The 17701-nt window shown below is 38.1% G+C and overlaps 1 protein-coding gene across 1 annotated transcript in view; it reads right to left on the bottom strand.

The window, feature by feature from the left end:
* The window catches only part of LOC128660696 (leukocyte elastase inhibitor), a 66408-nt gene that overhangs the window by 45114 nt on the left and 3593 nt on the right, over positions 1 to 17701 (bottom strand). The window contains exons 2-4 of the mRNA XM_053714652.1: positions 14897 to 15078; positions 2644 to 2691; positions 1502 to 1549 (exon numbers count right to left, since the gene is read on the bottom strand). Of these exons, the coding sequence (XP_053570627.1) occupies positions 1502 to 1549; positions 2644 to 2691; positions 14897 to 15061 (261 nt within the window). The 5' untranslated portion in view covers positions 15062 to 15078. The remainder of the gene's footprint in view (positions 1 to 1501; positions 1550 to 2643; positions 2692 to 14896; positions 15079 to 17701) is intronic.

Raw genomic sequence — 17701 nt, 5'->3', positions numbered from 1 at the left:
TTTAATTTTGGATAATTTTGATTGTTTTTTTTGTAATGGTAGCTTTTTCATTTTTTGTAAAGGTAGTATTTTTATTTTTTGCAATGTTAGGGTTTTTTGTAATGTAGGTTTTTTTATTATTTTTTTTGTTTTAAGGTAGTTAGTTTATTTTTACTTTAATTTAGGTGTATTTTAATTGGGGTTATGTTAGGGGGTGTTAGGTTAGGGGGTTTAAATATTAGTTTAATACTTTGCAATGTGGTGGATGGTGGTTTAGGAGTTAATAGTTTTATTTAGTGGTTGCGATGTGGTGGGATGGCAGTTTAGGGGTTAATAGTTTTATTTAGTGGTTGCGATGTGGGGGGATGGCGGTTTGGAGGTTAATAGTTTTATTTTGTGGTTGCGATGTGGGGGATGGCGGTTTAGGGGTTAATAAGTTTATTTTGTGTTTTCAATGCGAGGGATAGTGGTTTAGCGGTTAATAGTGTAGTTTATGGGTGTAGGTGTACTTTTTAAGGTATTTTTCATGTGTTTTGTGAACTTTTTTTTCACAAAACACATTACTACAGGTCTTTGAGTGCAGAATGGATCATTGCAGTAAAGGCCATATTGCGCACGGTAAAGACGGGACACGCGTCTTGTAATACTAACTTAATGCTGCGGAATCTGTTGGCGCTCTACAAATACCTGATAATAATAATAATAATAATAATAATAATGACCATTCTGAACGCAAAGACCATAACGCGTGCAGAAAAGCCATACCACGCAACTTGTAATCTTGGTCTATGCTAATTCTTGTGTTTCAGATGTTTGAACGTCTGTCTTTCTGTCTGGCTGTCTGTCTATCTGTATTGCTCTGTCTAAAGGGTGATTATCATGATAGTTGATGGTATGTTATGAGTTTACTCTTATCATTTTTTCAATCTACTGTCAGTAAGGGCTGTTCTCCCCAGTCAGAATAAAGATTTCTCAAATGACTTTAATGTGCTAAGAATATGGAGAAGTATCATGTGAAAATGTTTGTTAAAAAACTGTAGTCTCAGGTAGAGAGTATATTCCCATCAATCTTTACTATGGTATCTTCAAAGGACATGAAGCCGAAAATGTATCTTTCATGATTCCGATAGAGCATACAATTTTAAACAACTTTCCAATTTATTTATATTATTAAATTGACTACACGCTCTTGGTATCCATGGTATAAAGAGCAGATATGCACCACTAGGAGCTTGCTGAACACACCGGGTGAGCCAATGGCAAGAGGCAAATATGTGCAGCACTGTTCAGCAAGTAGCTACCAAAAGTGCATTGCTGCTCCTGAGCCTACCTACGTATGTTTTACAACAAAAGATACCAAGAGAATGAAGCTGGTAACTATAAAATCTCTACAATACCAATGGTGCTTGAGTGTAATGATGGGATCCTCCAATACTCCTCTACAGACCCCAGCAAGCAAAATGGGTTACATTTAAATATTTGAGGGAATTGAAATGTATCATAAGTAGATGATAATACATACATTCGTATTTACGGGTTCACATCCCATTTCTTCAGGTAAATTACGTTTCTGCAATAAAATAGAAAATAATGTTTGGAAAGTACCCATATGGTTATGCTCTAATACTTTAAATAGCTTCTTAATAATATAATAGTTTTATGATGTTTGCTTAAATACATTAATAGCAAAATAGTAATAGTATTTTTCTGTAGTGATATTCTTAATATATATTTTACTGAACCTTAAAAATACTGTACATGCCCGTAAAAGACCAGGTGGCAAAATGTGTGCAAACAGACAATCACAATAGCCATCCTGTTTGTAGAACTGATGCTTAGAAGGCTATGAGAGGGTTAATTTGTAAGTCAGATGCAGCTATTCTAAGCTCTAAATAAATGTTCAACTCCAGGCAATACATTTACTTCTGTGACTAAAATGTATTTGTCTTTTTTATTAAAATTTATATCAGTTCTGGTAGCTTTATATTATCCACCAGTCTTGCCAGTACATGCTGATGGTCTCATCCAATGAACTCCCTAGAGACTTTTAGCTATATAATACAAGAATTGCAGTCACATTTTAAACTCTGGATAATGTAGAAAATTGACATTACCATGATATTTCAGCAGGGTCAATTTTTGGCCTAGGTATGTGGCTTTTGGAGTGGCATCAAATTCAGAGGGGTAGTTCTGTGGCATGCTGCCTGTCTACTCCTATGATGTTCAAGTGTTATGGTTTAATTTATTACTAATTAATCAATTACCCTGGTGGTCTAGTGAGCGTGCATGTCATTTCCGTGAATAACTGACTTTCTATTTTGCAAAATAAATTAGACAAATATACACTAAAACTGTTTTGGAGGGATTGAGAGTGGAGATTTCCCAGTGCCTTGTGCTAGTACCAAGAATAAATGCACTAGTGCTTTAAAGTGAAAAAAAAAAAAAAAAACACTGAGGAAGGAGAAGAGGCATAACCAGGGGGCGGGGGGGGGGCACTAGCCCCCACCTGCATCTGTGATCACCGTGTCAATGGAATATCCTGACCCCGCCCACAGAATACCTTCTCATGGTGTCCCCACCCACAAAATACCAGTGTGCCTCTGAGAAGTGCCCCCCTGTATGTATTTTTTCTGGAGACACCACTGGAAAGGAGCAGATACATACGTTTTTTGGAGACAGTGTTGATTCCTCAACTGCAGGGAAATGAAATACCTGAAAGTAAATACAGCATTCTGTTTAGAAATTAGGTATCTAGATTTTGCATTGTATATATATAGTCTTTATAGCATGGCCTGGTACTCATGGTAACATTTGAACCACCGGGGTGCACATCAAAGAGACCCTGCATACTTCACAGATCCAACATATCGCAAAAAGGAAGGCACTCACCGGGTTTAATAAGGATAAAGCTTTATAAATCTTTATCCTTATTAAACCCGGCGAGTGCCTTCCTTTTTGCGATTTATATATATATATATATTCATTGTAAAATAAGAATAGTATTTTTCTGATATAATATTTTCAATAGACTCATCTACTTGCAATCAGCTAGATTACAAGTTTTGCGTTGTGCGGTATTGGCCATTGCGTGTGGAATGGCAGGTAACGCGTATTTCAAGTTGCGGCAGTATAGCTATACCGCAAGCATTTTAGCCTTTAAGCAAATTAAGTTTGAGTGCGGGATTTTCCATAGCGCTGTATTACAGGTTGTGCGATCTGGCTAAAATGCTTGCGTTACAGCCTATACCAACACAATCCATTCCACGATCTGAGACCAGTAGTTATAGGTTTTGCGAAACAAAAATGTTTCACAAAACTCATAACTAAAATGTTACAAAGTACACTAACACCCATAAACTACCTATTAACCCCTAAACCACCACCCTTCCACATTGCAAATACTATATTACACTTACTAACCCCTAATCTGCTGCCCACCCACATCACCAACACTAAAATAAACCTATTAACCCCTGAACTGCCGCCCCCCACATCGCCAACACTATAATAAAGTATTAGCCCCTAAACCGCCAGCCCCCCTCATCACAACTAATAAACTAAACCTATTAAACCCTAAATCGCAAATACTATATTACACCTATTAACCCCTAAACTGCCAGTCCCCCACATCGCCAAAACTAAATAAACTATTAACCCCTAAACCGCCAGCCCCCCCATCACAACTAATAAACTAAACCTATTAACCCCTAAACCGCCACCCCCACGTCGCAAAACACTAAATTAAACTATTAACCCTAAACCTAACACCCCCCTAACTTTAAATTAAAAGTTACAATATAACTATCTTAAAATAAATATAAGCTTACCAGTGAAATTAAAACAAAACTAATATTAAACTATAAATTAACCTAACTATTCAAATAAAACAAAATAAACTACCAATTAAAAATCCTAAATTTCATGATTAAAAAAACTAACACTATGAAAAAATAAAAAAACCTAAATTACACATTTAAATAAACCTAATACTACGAAAAATTAAAAAATGTAAGATTACAAAAAATAATATCCAAAATAATAAAAATTACACCTAATCTAATAGCCCTATAAAAATGAAAAAGCCTTCCAAAATAAAAACACCCCCTAACCTAACAATAAACTACCAATAGCCCTTAAAAGGGCCTTTTGTAGGGCATTGCCTTAAGTTAAACAGCTCTTTTACCTATAACACGTACAAAGTCCCCCCAACAGTAAAACCCCCCACCCAACCAACACCCCAAAATAAAAAACCTAAGTCTAAAAAAATCCTAAAATACCCATAGCCCCTAAAGGGGCATTTTATGGGCATTGCCCTTAAAAGGGCATTCAGCTCTTTTACAGCCCTTAAAAGGGCATTCAGCTCTTTTACTGGCCATCAAAACCCTAATCTAAAAAAAAACACCCCAAAAAATGTAAAAAAACCTAACACTAACCCCAGGAAATCTACTCACAGTTCCAGAAGTCCCAACATCCATCTTCATCCAGGCGGCATCTTCTATATTTATCCCAGTGGTGCGGAGCTGTGGGGGGCGGAGCATTGTTGCTGGTGGTGCGGACATCCAGCGTTGAGAATCCTCTTCATACAATCACCACCGTACACTGAAGCTTGAATGCAACGTACCCGTTTAAGTATGGAGTACCTTGCATTCCTATTGGCTGACATCCTATAGGCTGAAATCCTATTGGCTGTTCAAATCAGCCAATATGATTTTAATAGCTCTCATCCTTTCGGCTGATTTGAAAATGTCACCCAATAGGAATGCAAGGTACCCCATATTTAAATGGGTGCCTTGCATTCAAGCTTCAGTGTACGGCGGTGACTGTATGTAGAGGATCCTCTACACTGGATGTCCGCGCCGCCGGCAAAGATGCTCCGTACCTCCACAGCTCCTCTCCTCCACAGCTCTGCGACAACGGGATGAAGAAAGAAGATGCCCCCACGATAGATCAAGATGTCGCTTCCTGGATGAAGACTTCTCACGGCCTAGATGAAGATGGATGTCCGGACTTCAGGAACCGTGAGTAGATTTCCTGTGGTTAGTGTTAGTTTTTTTTTATTTATTTTTTTAATTGTGCTTTTTTTTTAAATTAAGGTTTTAATGGACAGTAAAAGAGCTGAATGCCCTTTTAAGGGCAGTAAAAGAACTGAATGCCCTTTTAAGGAAAATGCCCATACAAATGCCCCTTTAGTGGTAATGGGTAGTTTAGGATTTATTTAGACTAAGATGTTTTATTTTGGGGGGTTGGTTGGGTGAGGGGTTTTACCTTTAGGGGGGACTTTGTAAGTTTTTTAGGTAAAAGAGTAAAAGAGCTGTTTAACTTAGGGCAAAGGGAGCACCAAAGTTGGCTAAAGTATATATAAAAGAGTATAAATCAGGAACAAAGCTGACTGAAAAGGAGGGTGATATTGACATTGGTATATCTAATAATGTATAATATATAATATAACATCTACAGTTGGTTTTTCTATATAGGCAAATAAGTATAGAAACTGGTATTTTCAAAAATGCTTAAAACTATTTATTTACATTAAAAACTTATATAAAAAAAATGTATTAAAATTTTTTTTATAATAAAAAAGGAGTGACTCAAGATTGTTTGCTCTCACATATATATTAAGTCAAGTCAAAACTTTTCAGATAAAATACAATACAATCGGATTCAATGCTATATAATACAATTGGTATACAATGTAATAGATATAGGGGTCGATCCGATAAAAATCGTCGCCCGCAAAAGCCGGCGACGCCAATATTTACGCTGGTTTGGTATCACATATGCGGCGTAACCTAGAAGTTACGCCCGTATATTTCTGCCGTTGCCCATAGCTTTTTGGGCCATAGGCAGGTATACCAAACTAGCGCAGTTTGGTATCCAATATGCAGCGTAAGGACTTACGTGGCGAAAATGGAGAAATCTTACTCCATTTTCACTTAGCCACAAAAAGCAGCCGTAAGAAGCCTTACACTGACTATTGGAGCCCCGTAACTCCCTAAACTAGCTAGAAAATAAACCTAACACCTAACGCATGCGCAATGTCTATCTACCTGTCAACCGCGATCCCCCCCCCGAAATCCCTAATAAAGTTATTAACCCCTAAACCGCCGCTCCCGGACCCCGCCGCCATCTACATAAACTAACCCCCTACTGTGAGCCCCTAAAACCGCCGCCATCTACCTTATCTATCCCCTAATCTGACCCCTTACACCGCCGCCACCTATATAAAAATTATTAACCCCTAATCTAATCCCCCTATTCCGCCGCCAGCTATATTAATATTATTAACCCCTAATGTAAGCCCCTTACACCGCCGCCATCTCTATTAAAATTATTAACCCCTAATTTAATCTACCTACCCCGCCACCAGCTATATTATCTATATTAACCCTAAGTATATTATAGTTAATATAGTTACTATAGTATTTATATTAACTATATTAACTCTATCTAACCCTAACACCCCTAACTAAATTTATATTAAATTAATCTAATTCATATTATAAACTAAAATATTCCTATTTAAATCTAAATACTTACCTATAAAATAAACCCTAAGATAGCTACAATATAATTAATAATTACATTGTAGCTATGTTAGGGTTAATATTTATTTTACAGGTAATTTGTTAATTATTTTAACTAGGTATAATAGCTATTAAATAGTTATTAACTATTTAATATCTACCTAGTTAAAATAATTACCCAATTACCTGTAAAATAAATCCTAACCTAAGTTACAAATACACCTAAACTATCAATAAATTAAATAAATTACAAATATCTATCTAAAAATACAATTAAATTAACTAAACTAAATTACAAAAAAAAAACACTAAATTACAAAAAATAAAAAAAAGATTACAAGATTTTTAAGCTAATTACACCTATTCTAAGCCCCCTAATAAAATAATAAAGCCCCCCAAAATAAAAAAATTCCCTGCCCTATTCTAAATTAAAAAAAGTTCAAAGCTCTTTACCTTACCAGCCCTTAAAAGGGCCTTTTGTGGGGCATGCCCCAAAGAATTCAGCTCTTTTGCATTTAAAAACATATACAATACCCCCCCCCATTACAACCCACCACCCACATACCCCTATTCTAAACCCACCCAAACCCCCCTTAAAAAAGCCTAACACAACCCCCCTGAAGATCTCCCTACCTTGTCTTCACCACACCGGGCCGAACTCCTCATCCGATCCGGGCGATGTCTTGCTCCAAGCGGCAAAGAAGAATTCTTCCTCCAGCGATGTCTTCCTCCAAGCGGAAAAGAAGAATTCTTCCTCCCGGCGACGTCTTCCTCCAAGCGGCAGCAAAGTCTTCTTCCTTCCGGCAGCATCTTCCATGAAGCGGCATCTTCAATCTTCTTTCTTCGCTCCGCCACCGCGGAGCATCCATCCCGGCCGACGACTGAACGACGAATGAGGTACCTTTAAATGACGTCATCCAAGATGGCGTCCACCGAATTCTGATTGGCTGATAGGATTCTATCAGCCAATCGGAATTAAGTTAGAAAAATCTGATTGGCTGATTGAATCAGCCAATCAGATTCAAGTTCAATCTGATTGGCTGAACCAATCAGCCAATCAGATTGAACTTGAATCTGATTGGCTGATTCAATCAGCCAATCAGATTTTTCTACCTTAATTCCGATTGGCTGATAGAATCCTATCAGCCAATCGGAATTCGACGGACGCCATCTTGGATGACGTCATTTAACCCCTTAATGACCGCAGCACTTTTCCATTTTCTGTCCGTTTGGGACCAAGGCTATTTTTACATTGTTGCGGTGTTTGTGTTTAGCTGTAATTTTCCTCTTACTCATTTACTGTAACCACATATATTATATACTGTTTTTCTCGCCATTAAATTGACTTTCAAAAGATACCATAATTTTCATCATATCTTATAATTTACTTTAAAAAATATTATAAAATATGAGGAAAAAAATGGAAAAAAACACATTTTTTCTAAATTTGACCCCCAAAATCTGTTACACATCTACAACCACCAAAAAACACCCATGCTAAATAGTTTCTAAATTTTGTCCTGAGTTTAGAAATACCCAATGTTTACATGTTCTTTGCTTTTTTTGCAAGTTATAGGGCCATAAATACAAGTAGCACTTTGCTATTTCCAAACCACTTTTTTTCAAAATTAGCGCTAGTTACATTGGAACACTAATATCTTTCAGGAATCCCTGAATATCCATTGACATGTATATATTTTTTTTAGAAGACATCCCAAAGTATTGATCTAGGCCCATTTTGGTATATTTCATGCCACCATTTCACCGCCAAATGCGATCAAATAAAAAAAATTGTTCACTTTTTCACAAATATTTTCACAAACTTTAGGTTTCTCACTGAAATTATTTACAAACAACTTATGCAATTATAGCATAAATGGTTGTAAATGCTTCTCTGGGATCCCCTTTGTTCAGAAATAGCAGACATATATGGCTTTGGCTTTGCTTTTTGGTAATTAGAAGGCTGCTAAATGCCCCTGCGCAAAATACGTGTATTATGCCCAGCAGTGAAGGGGTTAATTAGGGAGCATGTAGGGAGCTTCTAGGGTTAATTTTAGCTTTAGTGTAGTGTAGTAGCCAACCCCAAGTATTGATCTAGGCCCATTTTGGTATATTTCATGCCACCATTTCACCGCCAAATGCGATCAAATTAGAAAAAACTTTAATTTTTTCACAATTTTAGGTTTCTCACTGAAATTAATTACAAACAGCTTGTGCAATTATGGCACAAATGGTTGTAAATGCTTCTCTGGGATGCCCTTTGTTCAGAAATAGCAGACATATATGACTTTGGCGTTGCTTTTTGGTAATTAGAAAGTCGCTAAATGCTGCTGCGCATCACATGTGTATTATGGCTAGCAGTGAAGGGGTTAATTAGGTAGTGTGTAGGGAGCTTGCAGGGTTAATTTTAGCTTTAGTGTAGAGTTCAGCCTCCCACCTGACACATCCCACCCCCTGATCCCTCCCAAACAGCTCCCTTCCCTCCCCCACCCCACTATTGTCCCCGCCATCTTAAGTACTGGCAGAAAGTCTGCCAGTACTAAAATAAAAGATTTTTTTTTTTTTAAAAGAAAAAAAAAAAGCATATTTACATATGCTGTGTTTAGGATCCCCCCTTAGCCCCCAACCTCCCTGATCCCCCCCAAAACAGCTCTCTAAGCCTCCCCCTCTGCCTTATTGGGGGACATCTTGGGTACTGGCAGCTGTCTGCCAGTACCCAGTTTGCACAATTAAATGTTTATTTTTTTAATTTTTTTTTTTAATTTTTCTGTAGTGTAGCTTCCCCCCCCCCATGGACCAACCCCCACCACCTAAATAACGCCCACGATCCCGCCCCCTCCACATGACCAGGGCCATCGATGGCCGCCACCCACCTCCCACACCGGCTCCCACCCACCAACGATACCGGCCATCGATGTCCGGTGCAGAGAGGGCCACAGAGTGGCTCTCTCTGCATCGGATGGCCATCTAAGGTTATTGCAGGATGCCTCCATATCGAGGCATCACTGCAATAACCGGAAAGCAGCTGGAAGCGAGCAGGATCGCTTCCAGCTGCTTTCCACACCGAGGACGTGCAGGGTACGTCCTCAGGCGTTAACTGCTTTTTTTCTGAGGACGTACCCTGCACGTCCTCGGTCATTAAGGGGTTAAAGGAACCTCATTCGTCGGGAAGTCGTCGTGCCGGAAGGATGCTCCACGGCGGAGGAGCGAAGTAAGAAGATTGAAGATGCCGATTTGCTTGAAGACGTCGCCGAAGAAGATTCTCTGCCGCTTGCTTCAAGACATCGCCCGGATGGAAGAAGACTTCACTGCCGCTTGCTGGAACACATCGCCCGGATCGGATCAGGAGTTCTGCCCGGCGGGGTGAATACAAGGTAGGGAGATCTTCAGGGGGGGTAGTGTTAGGTTTATTTAAGGGGGGTTTGGGTTAGATTAGGGGTATGTGGGTGGTGGGTTGTAATGTTGGGGGGTGGTATTGTGTTTTTTTTTGCAGGCAAAAGAGCAGTTTTCTTTGGGGCATGCCCCCACAAAAGGCCCTTTTAAGGGCTGGTAAGGTAAAAGAGCTTTGAACTTGTTTTAATTTAGAATAGGGTAGGGAATTTTTTTATTTTGGGGGGCTTTATTATTTTATTAGGGGGCTTAGAATAGGTGTAATTAGCTTAAAAATCTTGTAATCTTTTTTTTATTTTTTGTAATTTAGTGTTTGTTTTTTTGTAATTTAGTTTAGTTTATTTAATTGTATTTTAGATAGATATTTGTAGTTTATTTAATTTATTGATATTGTAGGTGTATTTGTAACTTAGGTTAGGATTTATTTTACAGGTAATTGGGTAATTATTTTAACTAGGTAGCTATTAAATAGTTAATAACTATTTAATAGCTATTATACCTAGTTAAAATAATTAACAATTTACCTGTAAAATAAATATAAACCCTAACATAGCTATAATGTAATTATTAATTACATTGTAGCTATCTTAGGGTTTATTTTATAGGTAAGTATTTAGATTTAAATAGGAATATTTTAATTAATAATATTAATATTAGATTTATTTTAATAAGAGTTTAGTTAGGATGTTAGAGTTAGATAGGGTTATTATACTTAATATATATATATAATATAATAACGATATTAACTATATTAACCCTAATATAATTAGGGTTAATATAGTTAATATAGCTGGCGGCGGTGTAGGGGGATTAGATTAGGGGTTAATACATTTATTATAGGTGGCCACGGTGTAGGGGGATGTAGATTGTAGGCAAAAGAGCAGTTTACTTTCTGACAAAGCCCCACCAAAAGCCCTTTTAAGGGCTGGCAAAAGAGCTGTTACTTTGGGGCATGCCCCGCAAAAAGCCCTTTTAAGGGCTGGCAAAAGAGCTGTTACTTTGGGGCAATGCCACGCAAAAAGCCCTTTTCAGGGCTATTTGTAGGGTTAGACTTAGGTTTAGTGGTAGGGATAGTTTAGTATTTTAGGGGTTAAATAATTTAATATAGATGGCGGCGGGGTAGGGGGATTAGATTAGGGGTTAATAATTTTAAAATAGCGGCGGGGTAGGGGCTTACTTTAGGGGGTAGGTAAGGTAGATGGCGGCAGTGTTAGGGGCTCACTTTAGGGGGTTATAGATTTAATATAGCTGGCGGCGGTTTAGGGGTTAATAACTTTATTAGGTAGCGGCGGTTTAGGGGTTAATACATATTTTATTGTTAGGATAGTGAGGGAGGATAGCGGATAGAGGGTTAGACGTGTCGGGCTATGTTAGGGAGGCATGTTAGACGTGTCGGGCTATGTTAGGGAGGCGTGTTAGACAGTGCGGGTGATTTAGACTTTAGTCAGGTTTTGTAGGCGCCGGCAGTTTCTAACGTGCCGCAAGTCACTGGCGACGCCAGAAATTTATACTTGCGCAGATTTCTGGACATCGCTGGTTTGTCAGACTTACGGCACGTTAGCATCTGACGGCGACATATATGGGATAGCTCGAGTTGCGAGCTGAAACTGCGGGTGACGCGGGTTCCCTCGCTTGCGCCACAAACTGCGATCTATATCGGATCGCGCCCATAAAGTGCAAAAAATGAATACACTAATAGAAGAGACAATCTCAGAAGATCAAAATAGTGCAATGGCTGGATAGATCTCCGGTAAGGATACCGGTTGGTTACCTATGCAAACGTGTACACGTGCGATAAAAGGTGATAAAGATCATGTCTTGAAAAAGGCCCTATATAAGGGCTGGAATGCGTCGACCAGTATCCCCACCACGATTTGTGAGGCTTTCTATTTCTCTCAGGATTGTTTATTTGAGTGAGTGCAACAACAATAGCCTCTACCTATAAATGGCATTTTGTACACTGTTTTTTCTTTTTTCTTTCTTTTTTAGGATTGTATTGTTTATTACTAGTTATTATCCCAGCAGCGGGACCTCTTGGATATCGAGTTTGGACACAGGAATCACTACTAATAATACACACTTATTTGGACACTTGGATTGTATGATCAGTACTATAATACCACTGGACCCATACGCATATTTATATATTTTTGGGGTATTATATACATATTATCATTGGAATTATACCTTTGGATTTTTTTCTTAATTTTGATTTGGACCCTTTAATATAATATATATATATATATATATATATATATATATATATATATATTTTTTTTTTATTTTAATTTTTTCACATATTTTTTCACATATCTTTCACGTTATGATTTTTAAATTTTAATTTTTGAATTTTATATATATATGTATCTATATATATATATATATATATATATATAAAAAAATAAATATATATTGTGACAGAACCCAAGGCATAGTAATGGAAGGTGTCTATATTCCCTCAAAAGTGCTGCAGTGCGGGGTATGGTCTGACAACCCCAGGGAGAATTGTTATGTTTGTTTGCCACATAGAGAAAATATGTGATTTATTTCTGGGTCCCTGGGTTTTTGCCAGACCTGATAATAAACAGACTGTATTTTATAAAGCTACAACCTTGTGTGGTGTTTCCAGCTTTGAGGACTGTGTGTTTCCAAGATCCCAGGTAACATATATATATATATATATATATATATATATATATATATATATACATATTGCATTTTTGGCCATTTTTTTACTGTATTTTCCACAGTTTACCACCTTTTATTGCACGTGCACATGTTTGCGTAGGTAACCAACCGGTATCCTTACCGGAGATCTATCCAGACATTGCACTATTTTGATCTTCTGAGATTGTCTCTTCTATTAGTGTATTCATTATTTGCACTTTATATCTATTACATTGTATACCAATTGTATTATATAGCATTGAATCCGATTGTATTGTATTTTATCTGAACAGTTTTTGACTTGACTTAATATATATGTGAGAGCAAACAATCCTGAGTCACTCCTTTTTTATTATAAAAAAAATTTTAATAAAATTTTTTATATAAGTTTTTAATATAAATAAATTGTTTTAAGCATTTTTGAAACTACCAGTTTCTATACTTATTTGCCTATATAGAAAGACCAACTGTAGGTGTTATATATATATATATATATATATATATATATATATTATACATTATTAGATATACCAATGTCAATATCACCCTCCTTTTCAGTCAGCTTTGTTCCTGATTTATCCTGTTTTATATATACTTTAGCCAACTTTGGCGCTCCTATTCCCTTTTTTCGGTACTTTTATTTTGAGGGGCTTATTTTGTTTTTTATAGGGCTATTAGATTAGGTGTAATTTTTTATTAATTTTGGATATTTTCATTTTTTTAACGCTCATTTTTTTGCATTCTTTACGCACCCGGTTTAGCACAACACTTGTACTCTAGGGCCTCTTTTTATCATTGGTCTTGCGGACCTGATCTGACAGTGCGGATCAGGTTCACAAGACCTCGCTAAATGCGGAGAGCAATACGCTCTCCGCATTTAACATTGCACCAGCAGCTCACAAGAGCTGCTGGTGCAACGCCGCCCCCCAGCAGGGGGGTGTCAATCAACCCGATCATACTCGATCGGGTTGATTTCCTGTGATGTTTGTCCGCCTGCTCAGAGCAGGTGGACAGGGTTATGGAGCAGCGGTCTTTATACCGCTGCTTCATAACTTGCTTCTGGCGAGTCTGAAGACTCGCCAGAAACACGGTCCTTCAAGCTCCGTACGGAGCTTGATAAATATGGGCCTAGGTGTTTGTGAATAGTTATTTAAATAACTTTTTTCGGTACTTTTATTTTGAGTCGCTTATTTTGTTTTTTATAGGGCTATTAGATTAGGTGTAATTTTTTTATTAATTTTGGATATTTTCATTTTTTATTTTTTGTAATTTTAGCGTTTTTTTTTGTAATGTTAAATTATTTAATTTTTTTCATAGTATTAGGTTTATTTAAATCTATCATTTTTTATTTTTTGTTTTTTTAATCATGTAAGTTAGGATTTTTTAATGGTAGTTTATTTTATTTTATTAGAATAGTTATGTTAGATTAATTTATAGTTTAATTACCTTGTATTTAAGTATCTTCTGACAGCCCCCTGATCACATGACTGTAACTATTTATTATCTATTGACTTGCATTTAGTACTGTGTTGTGCTGAATCTTAAAAAACTCCTAGGGTGTGAACACAATGTTATCTTTATGGCCCACATGAACTAGCAGTCTCCTGTTGGGAAAAGCAAATAACAAAGCATGTGATAAGAGGCTGTCTATAGTGGCTTAGAGTTAGAAACAGGCAGAAATTTAGAGGTTTAAATGCTATAAAGTATATTACTATATCAATGTCGGTTGTGCAAAGCTGGGGAAAGGGTAGTTAAGGCATTATCTATATTTTTGAACAATAACAATTTTAGTGTAGACTGTCCCTTTAAGTAGCTGAAAACATGAAAAATCATCATATTTACACAATATTTATATTTGTTTGTGTATTTACTGTAAATGTCACTGTTCTTCACATAGGGGAATATGTTCTAAGTATTTTTAAATCGATATTCCTATATATCTCTGTATATATCTTTATATATAATCATATTTACTGTATATATAACACTTTTAAAGTATTTTTTTAGTTGTGAGCTCCATTGAAGTCTATGGCGGGATTCGTTAACATGGTTGCGGTATTCCAAATTTGGCTTTTTGTGTGCATCGGGTTGACACTTGTGCGAAAACCTTTTATTTTAAACTTGTAATACGTGCAAAAAAAATACTTCTAGCAGAGTTAATGTGCAAGCAGATATCATTCCACTCGTAATCTAGCCCTCAATGGACAAAAAAAATAAATACATGTAAATGAATGTTTATGCTGTACAGTGTGACAGTTTGTATCTATATATAGATAGGAAAAGTCTGAAATGTCATTGCTTTATCAAAACTAATCATTCGCCTGGTGAGTACTAACCTTTTCAATCTGGCTTGCAGTGTTTCCTTTCGCTCCCAATAATACCATGCAAAAAGCAGATGAGATGCTTACTGGAGAAATTAATATGTTCTTTTTATTATTTTTGACCAGTTGCTTGTGAAGGTCAACTGTAAATTTAGCCAATGATTCACTCAGTACATCCATGATGATTTTTCCTACTACTGCAGAAACAAGAAACAAAAAAATTGTGATAGTATCTGTAAAGTTAGTACATGCAGCATCTTATGGTATAGGTAAGGAATTGGGAACCTTGGCCCTCCTGATGCTTACGCACTCTGAGGTCCAGTTGAGCATCATGAGAAATATAGTTCTGAAACATCTGGAGGGTCAAGTTTCCCCATCCCTGGTATAGGTGATTTATTTGCATCTAGTTGACAGTATGTACAATACAACCGTGTCGTTGTACAAGCTGCATATTATGTTAATTTAGTTTATGTTTGTGACTTGCTAGCTTAGTATTGTGGTGTCATGTATTGTGGGGCAAAGGTATCCTTTGTCAGATTATGCCTTTAATTATTACCTAAATAGAATATATATCCATATGAGCAGTTCTGTATTTAAAACTTAGATGCAAATTCTTCCAACATCTTTCTCCAACTTGTACAGACATCTCAGAATAAAAAGAGTATATCATTATTTGCACTGAGAAAAAGTATTTACTGAACATAGATTGTGAGGTAAGTTGAACACCTTGTAGAGTTGCATCATGTAACAAAACTAGGTTGGTAATTTCACAAGTAAAGAGCCTTCAGGCAATGCTATACCAAATTATTTGTTATGCTGTATAAAGCTACATATATTTTTGTTGTAATCATGATGCAAAATGGTTCAATGTAGATATACCAAGATCAGACATATATAACTGCTGTGCGTCTATAGTACTCTGGGGCATATATAGTTGTGTGTCTATAGTACACTAGGGCATATATAACTGCATCTATAGTACACTGGGGCATATATAGCTGTGTGTCTATAGTACACTGGGGCATATATAGCTGTGTGTCTATAGTACACTGGGGCGTATATAGCTGTGTGTCTATAGTACACTGGGGCATATATAGCTGTGTGTCTATAGGACACTGGGGCATATATAGCTGTGTGTCTATAGTACACTGGGGCATATATAGTTGTGCATCTATAGTACACTGGGCCATATATAGCTGTGTGTCTATAGGACACTGGGGCATATATAGTTGTGCATCTATAGTACACTGGGCCATATATAGCTGTGTCTCTATAGTACACTGGGACATATATAGCTGTGTGTCTATACTACACTGGGGCATATATAACTGTGCATCTATAGTACACTGGGGCATATATAGCTGTGCGTCTATAGTACACTGGGGCATATATAGCTGTGCGTCTATAGTACACTGGGGCATATATAGTTGTGCGTCTATAGTACACTGGGCCATATATAGCTGTGTGTCTATAGTACACTGGGCCATATATAGCTGTGCGTCTATAGTACACTAGGGCATATATAACTGCATCTATAGTACACTGGGGCATATATAGCTGTGTGTCTATAGTACACTGGGCCATATATAGCTGTGCGTCTATAGTACACTGGGCCATATATAGCTGTGCGTCTATAGTACACTGGGCCATATATAGCTGTGCATCTATAGTACACTGGGCCATATATAGCTGTGCGTCTATAGTACACTGGGGCATATATAGTTGTGCGTCTATAGCACACAGGGGCATATATAGCTGTGTGTCTATAGTACACAGGGGCATATATAGCTGTGGGTCTATAGTACACTGGGGCATATATAGCTGTGGGTCTATAGTACACTGGGGCATATATAGCTGTGGGTCTATAGTACACTGGGCCATATATAGCTGTGCGTCTATAGTACACTGGGGCATATATAGTTGTACGTCTATAGCACACAGGGGCATATATAGCTGTGGGTCTATAGTACACTGGGGCATATATAGCTGTGGGTCTATAGTACACAGGGGCATATATAGCTGTGGGTCTATAGTACACTGGGGCATATATAGATGTGGGTCTATAGTACACTGGGGCATATATAGATGTGGGTCTACAGTACACTGGGCCTAAAAGATGACATTTGCCAAAACTGAAAACTGAAATAATTGTTGCTTACTTATGTTGACCTGGGTTAGTTGTGTTTAAATTCTGCAGCCATAACAGTGTGCTATATTTATGATATGTCTTTATATACATCATCATCCTATATTATAAAAGGCCAAGTGTTTGTCTGAAGCCGTCATGCGCAGTAGAGACAAACACTTGGCCTTGAGATAGGGAGCGCGAGGTACACAGCATACAAGCAGCTGTGAGATAGGGAGCGCGAGGTACACAAACAGCTGTGAGGTCTGCTGCGTGAGAAGCGGCCACGCGCTCCCCAGACCTCACAGCTGTTTGTGGCCGACGGGAGCATTGCAATGGGGGCGTGACCGGGCGTCGCGAGGGGCGTGACCGGGCGTCGCGAGGGGCGTGGTCGGGCGTCGCGAGGGGCGTGGCCGGGTGGTTGTCGCCGCGATGGGGCGTGGCCGGGCAGGGTCCCGCGATGTGAAGACAGAGCCAGAGAGGGAGCAGGAGAGGGGGGGAGAGAGACAAAGGGGGGGCAGAGAGACAAAGGGCGGGGGGCAGAGAGACAAAGGGGGGCAGAGAGACAAAGGGGGGCAGAGAGACAAAGGGGGGGGCAGAGAGACAAAGGGGGGGGCAGAGAGACAAAGGGGGTGGGGCAGAGAGACAAAGGGGGGGGGGCAGAAAGACAAAGGGGGGGGGCAGAGAGACAAAGG

This window comes from Bombina bombina, chromosome 5 (assembly GCF_027579735.1).
Source record: "Bombina bombina isolate aBomBom1 chromosome 5, aBomBom1.pri, whole genome shotgun sequence".
NCBI lineage: Eukaryota > Metazoa > Chordata > Amphibia > Anura > Bombinatoridae > Bombina > Bombina bombina.
The sequence above is the reverse complement of the archived record's forward strand: the minus strand, read 5'-3'. Positions and strand labels throughout refer to the sequence as shown.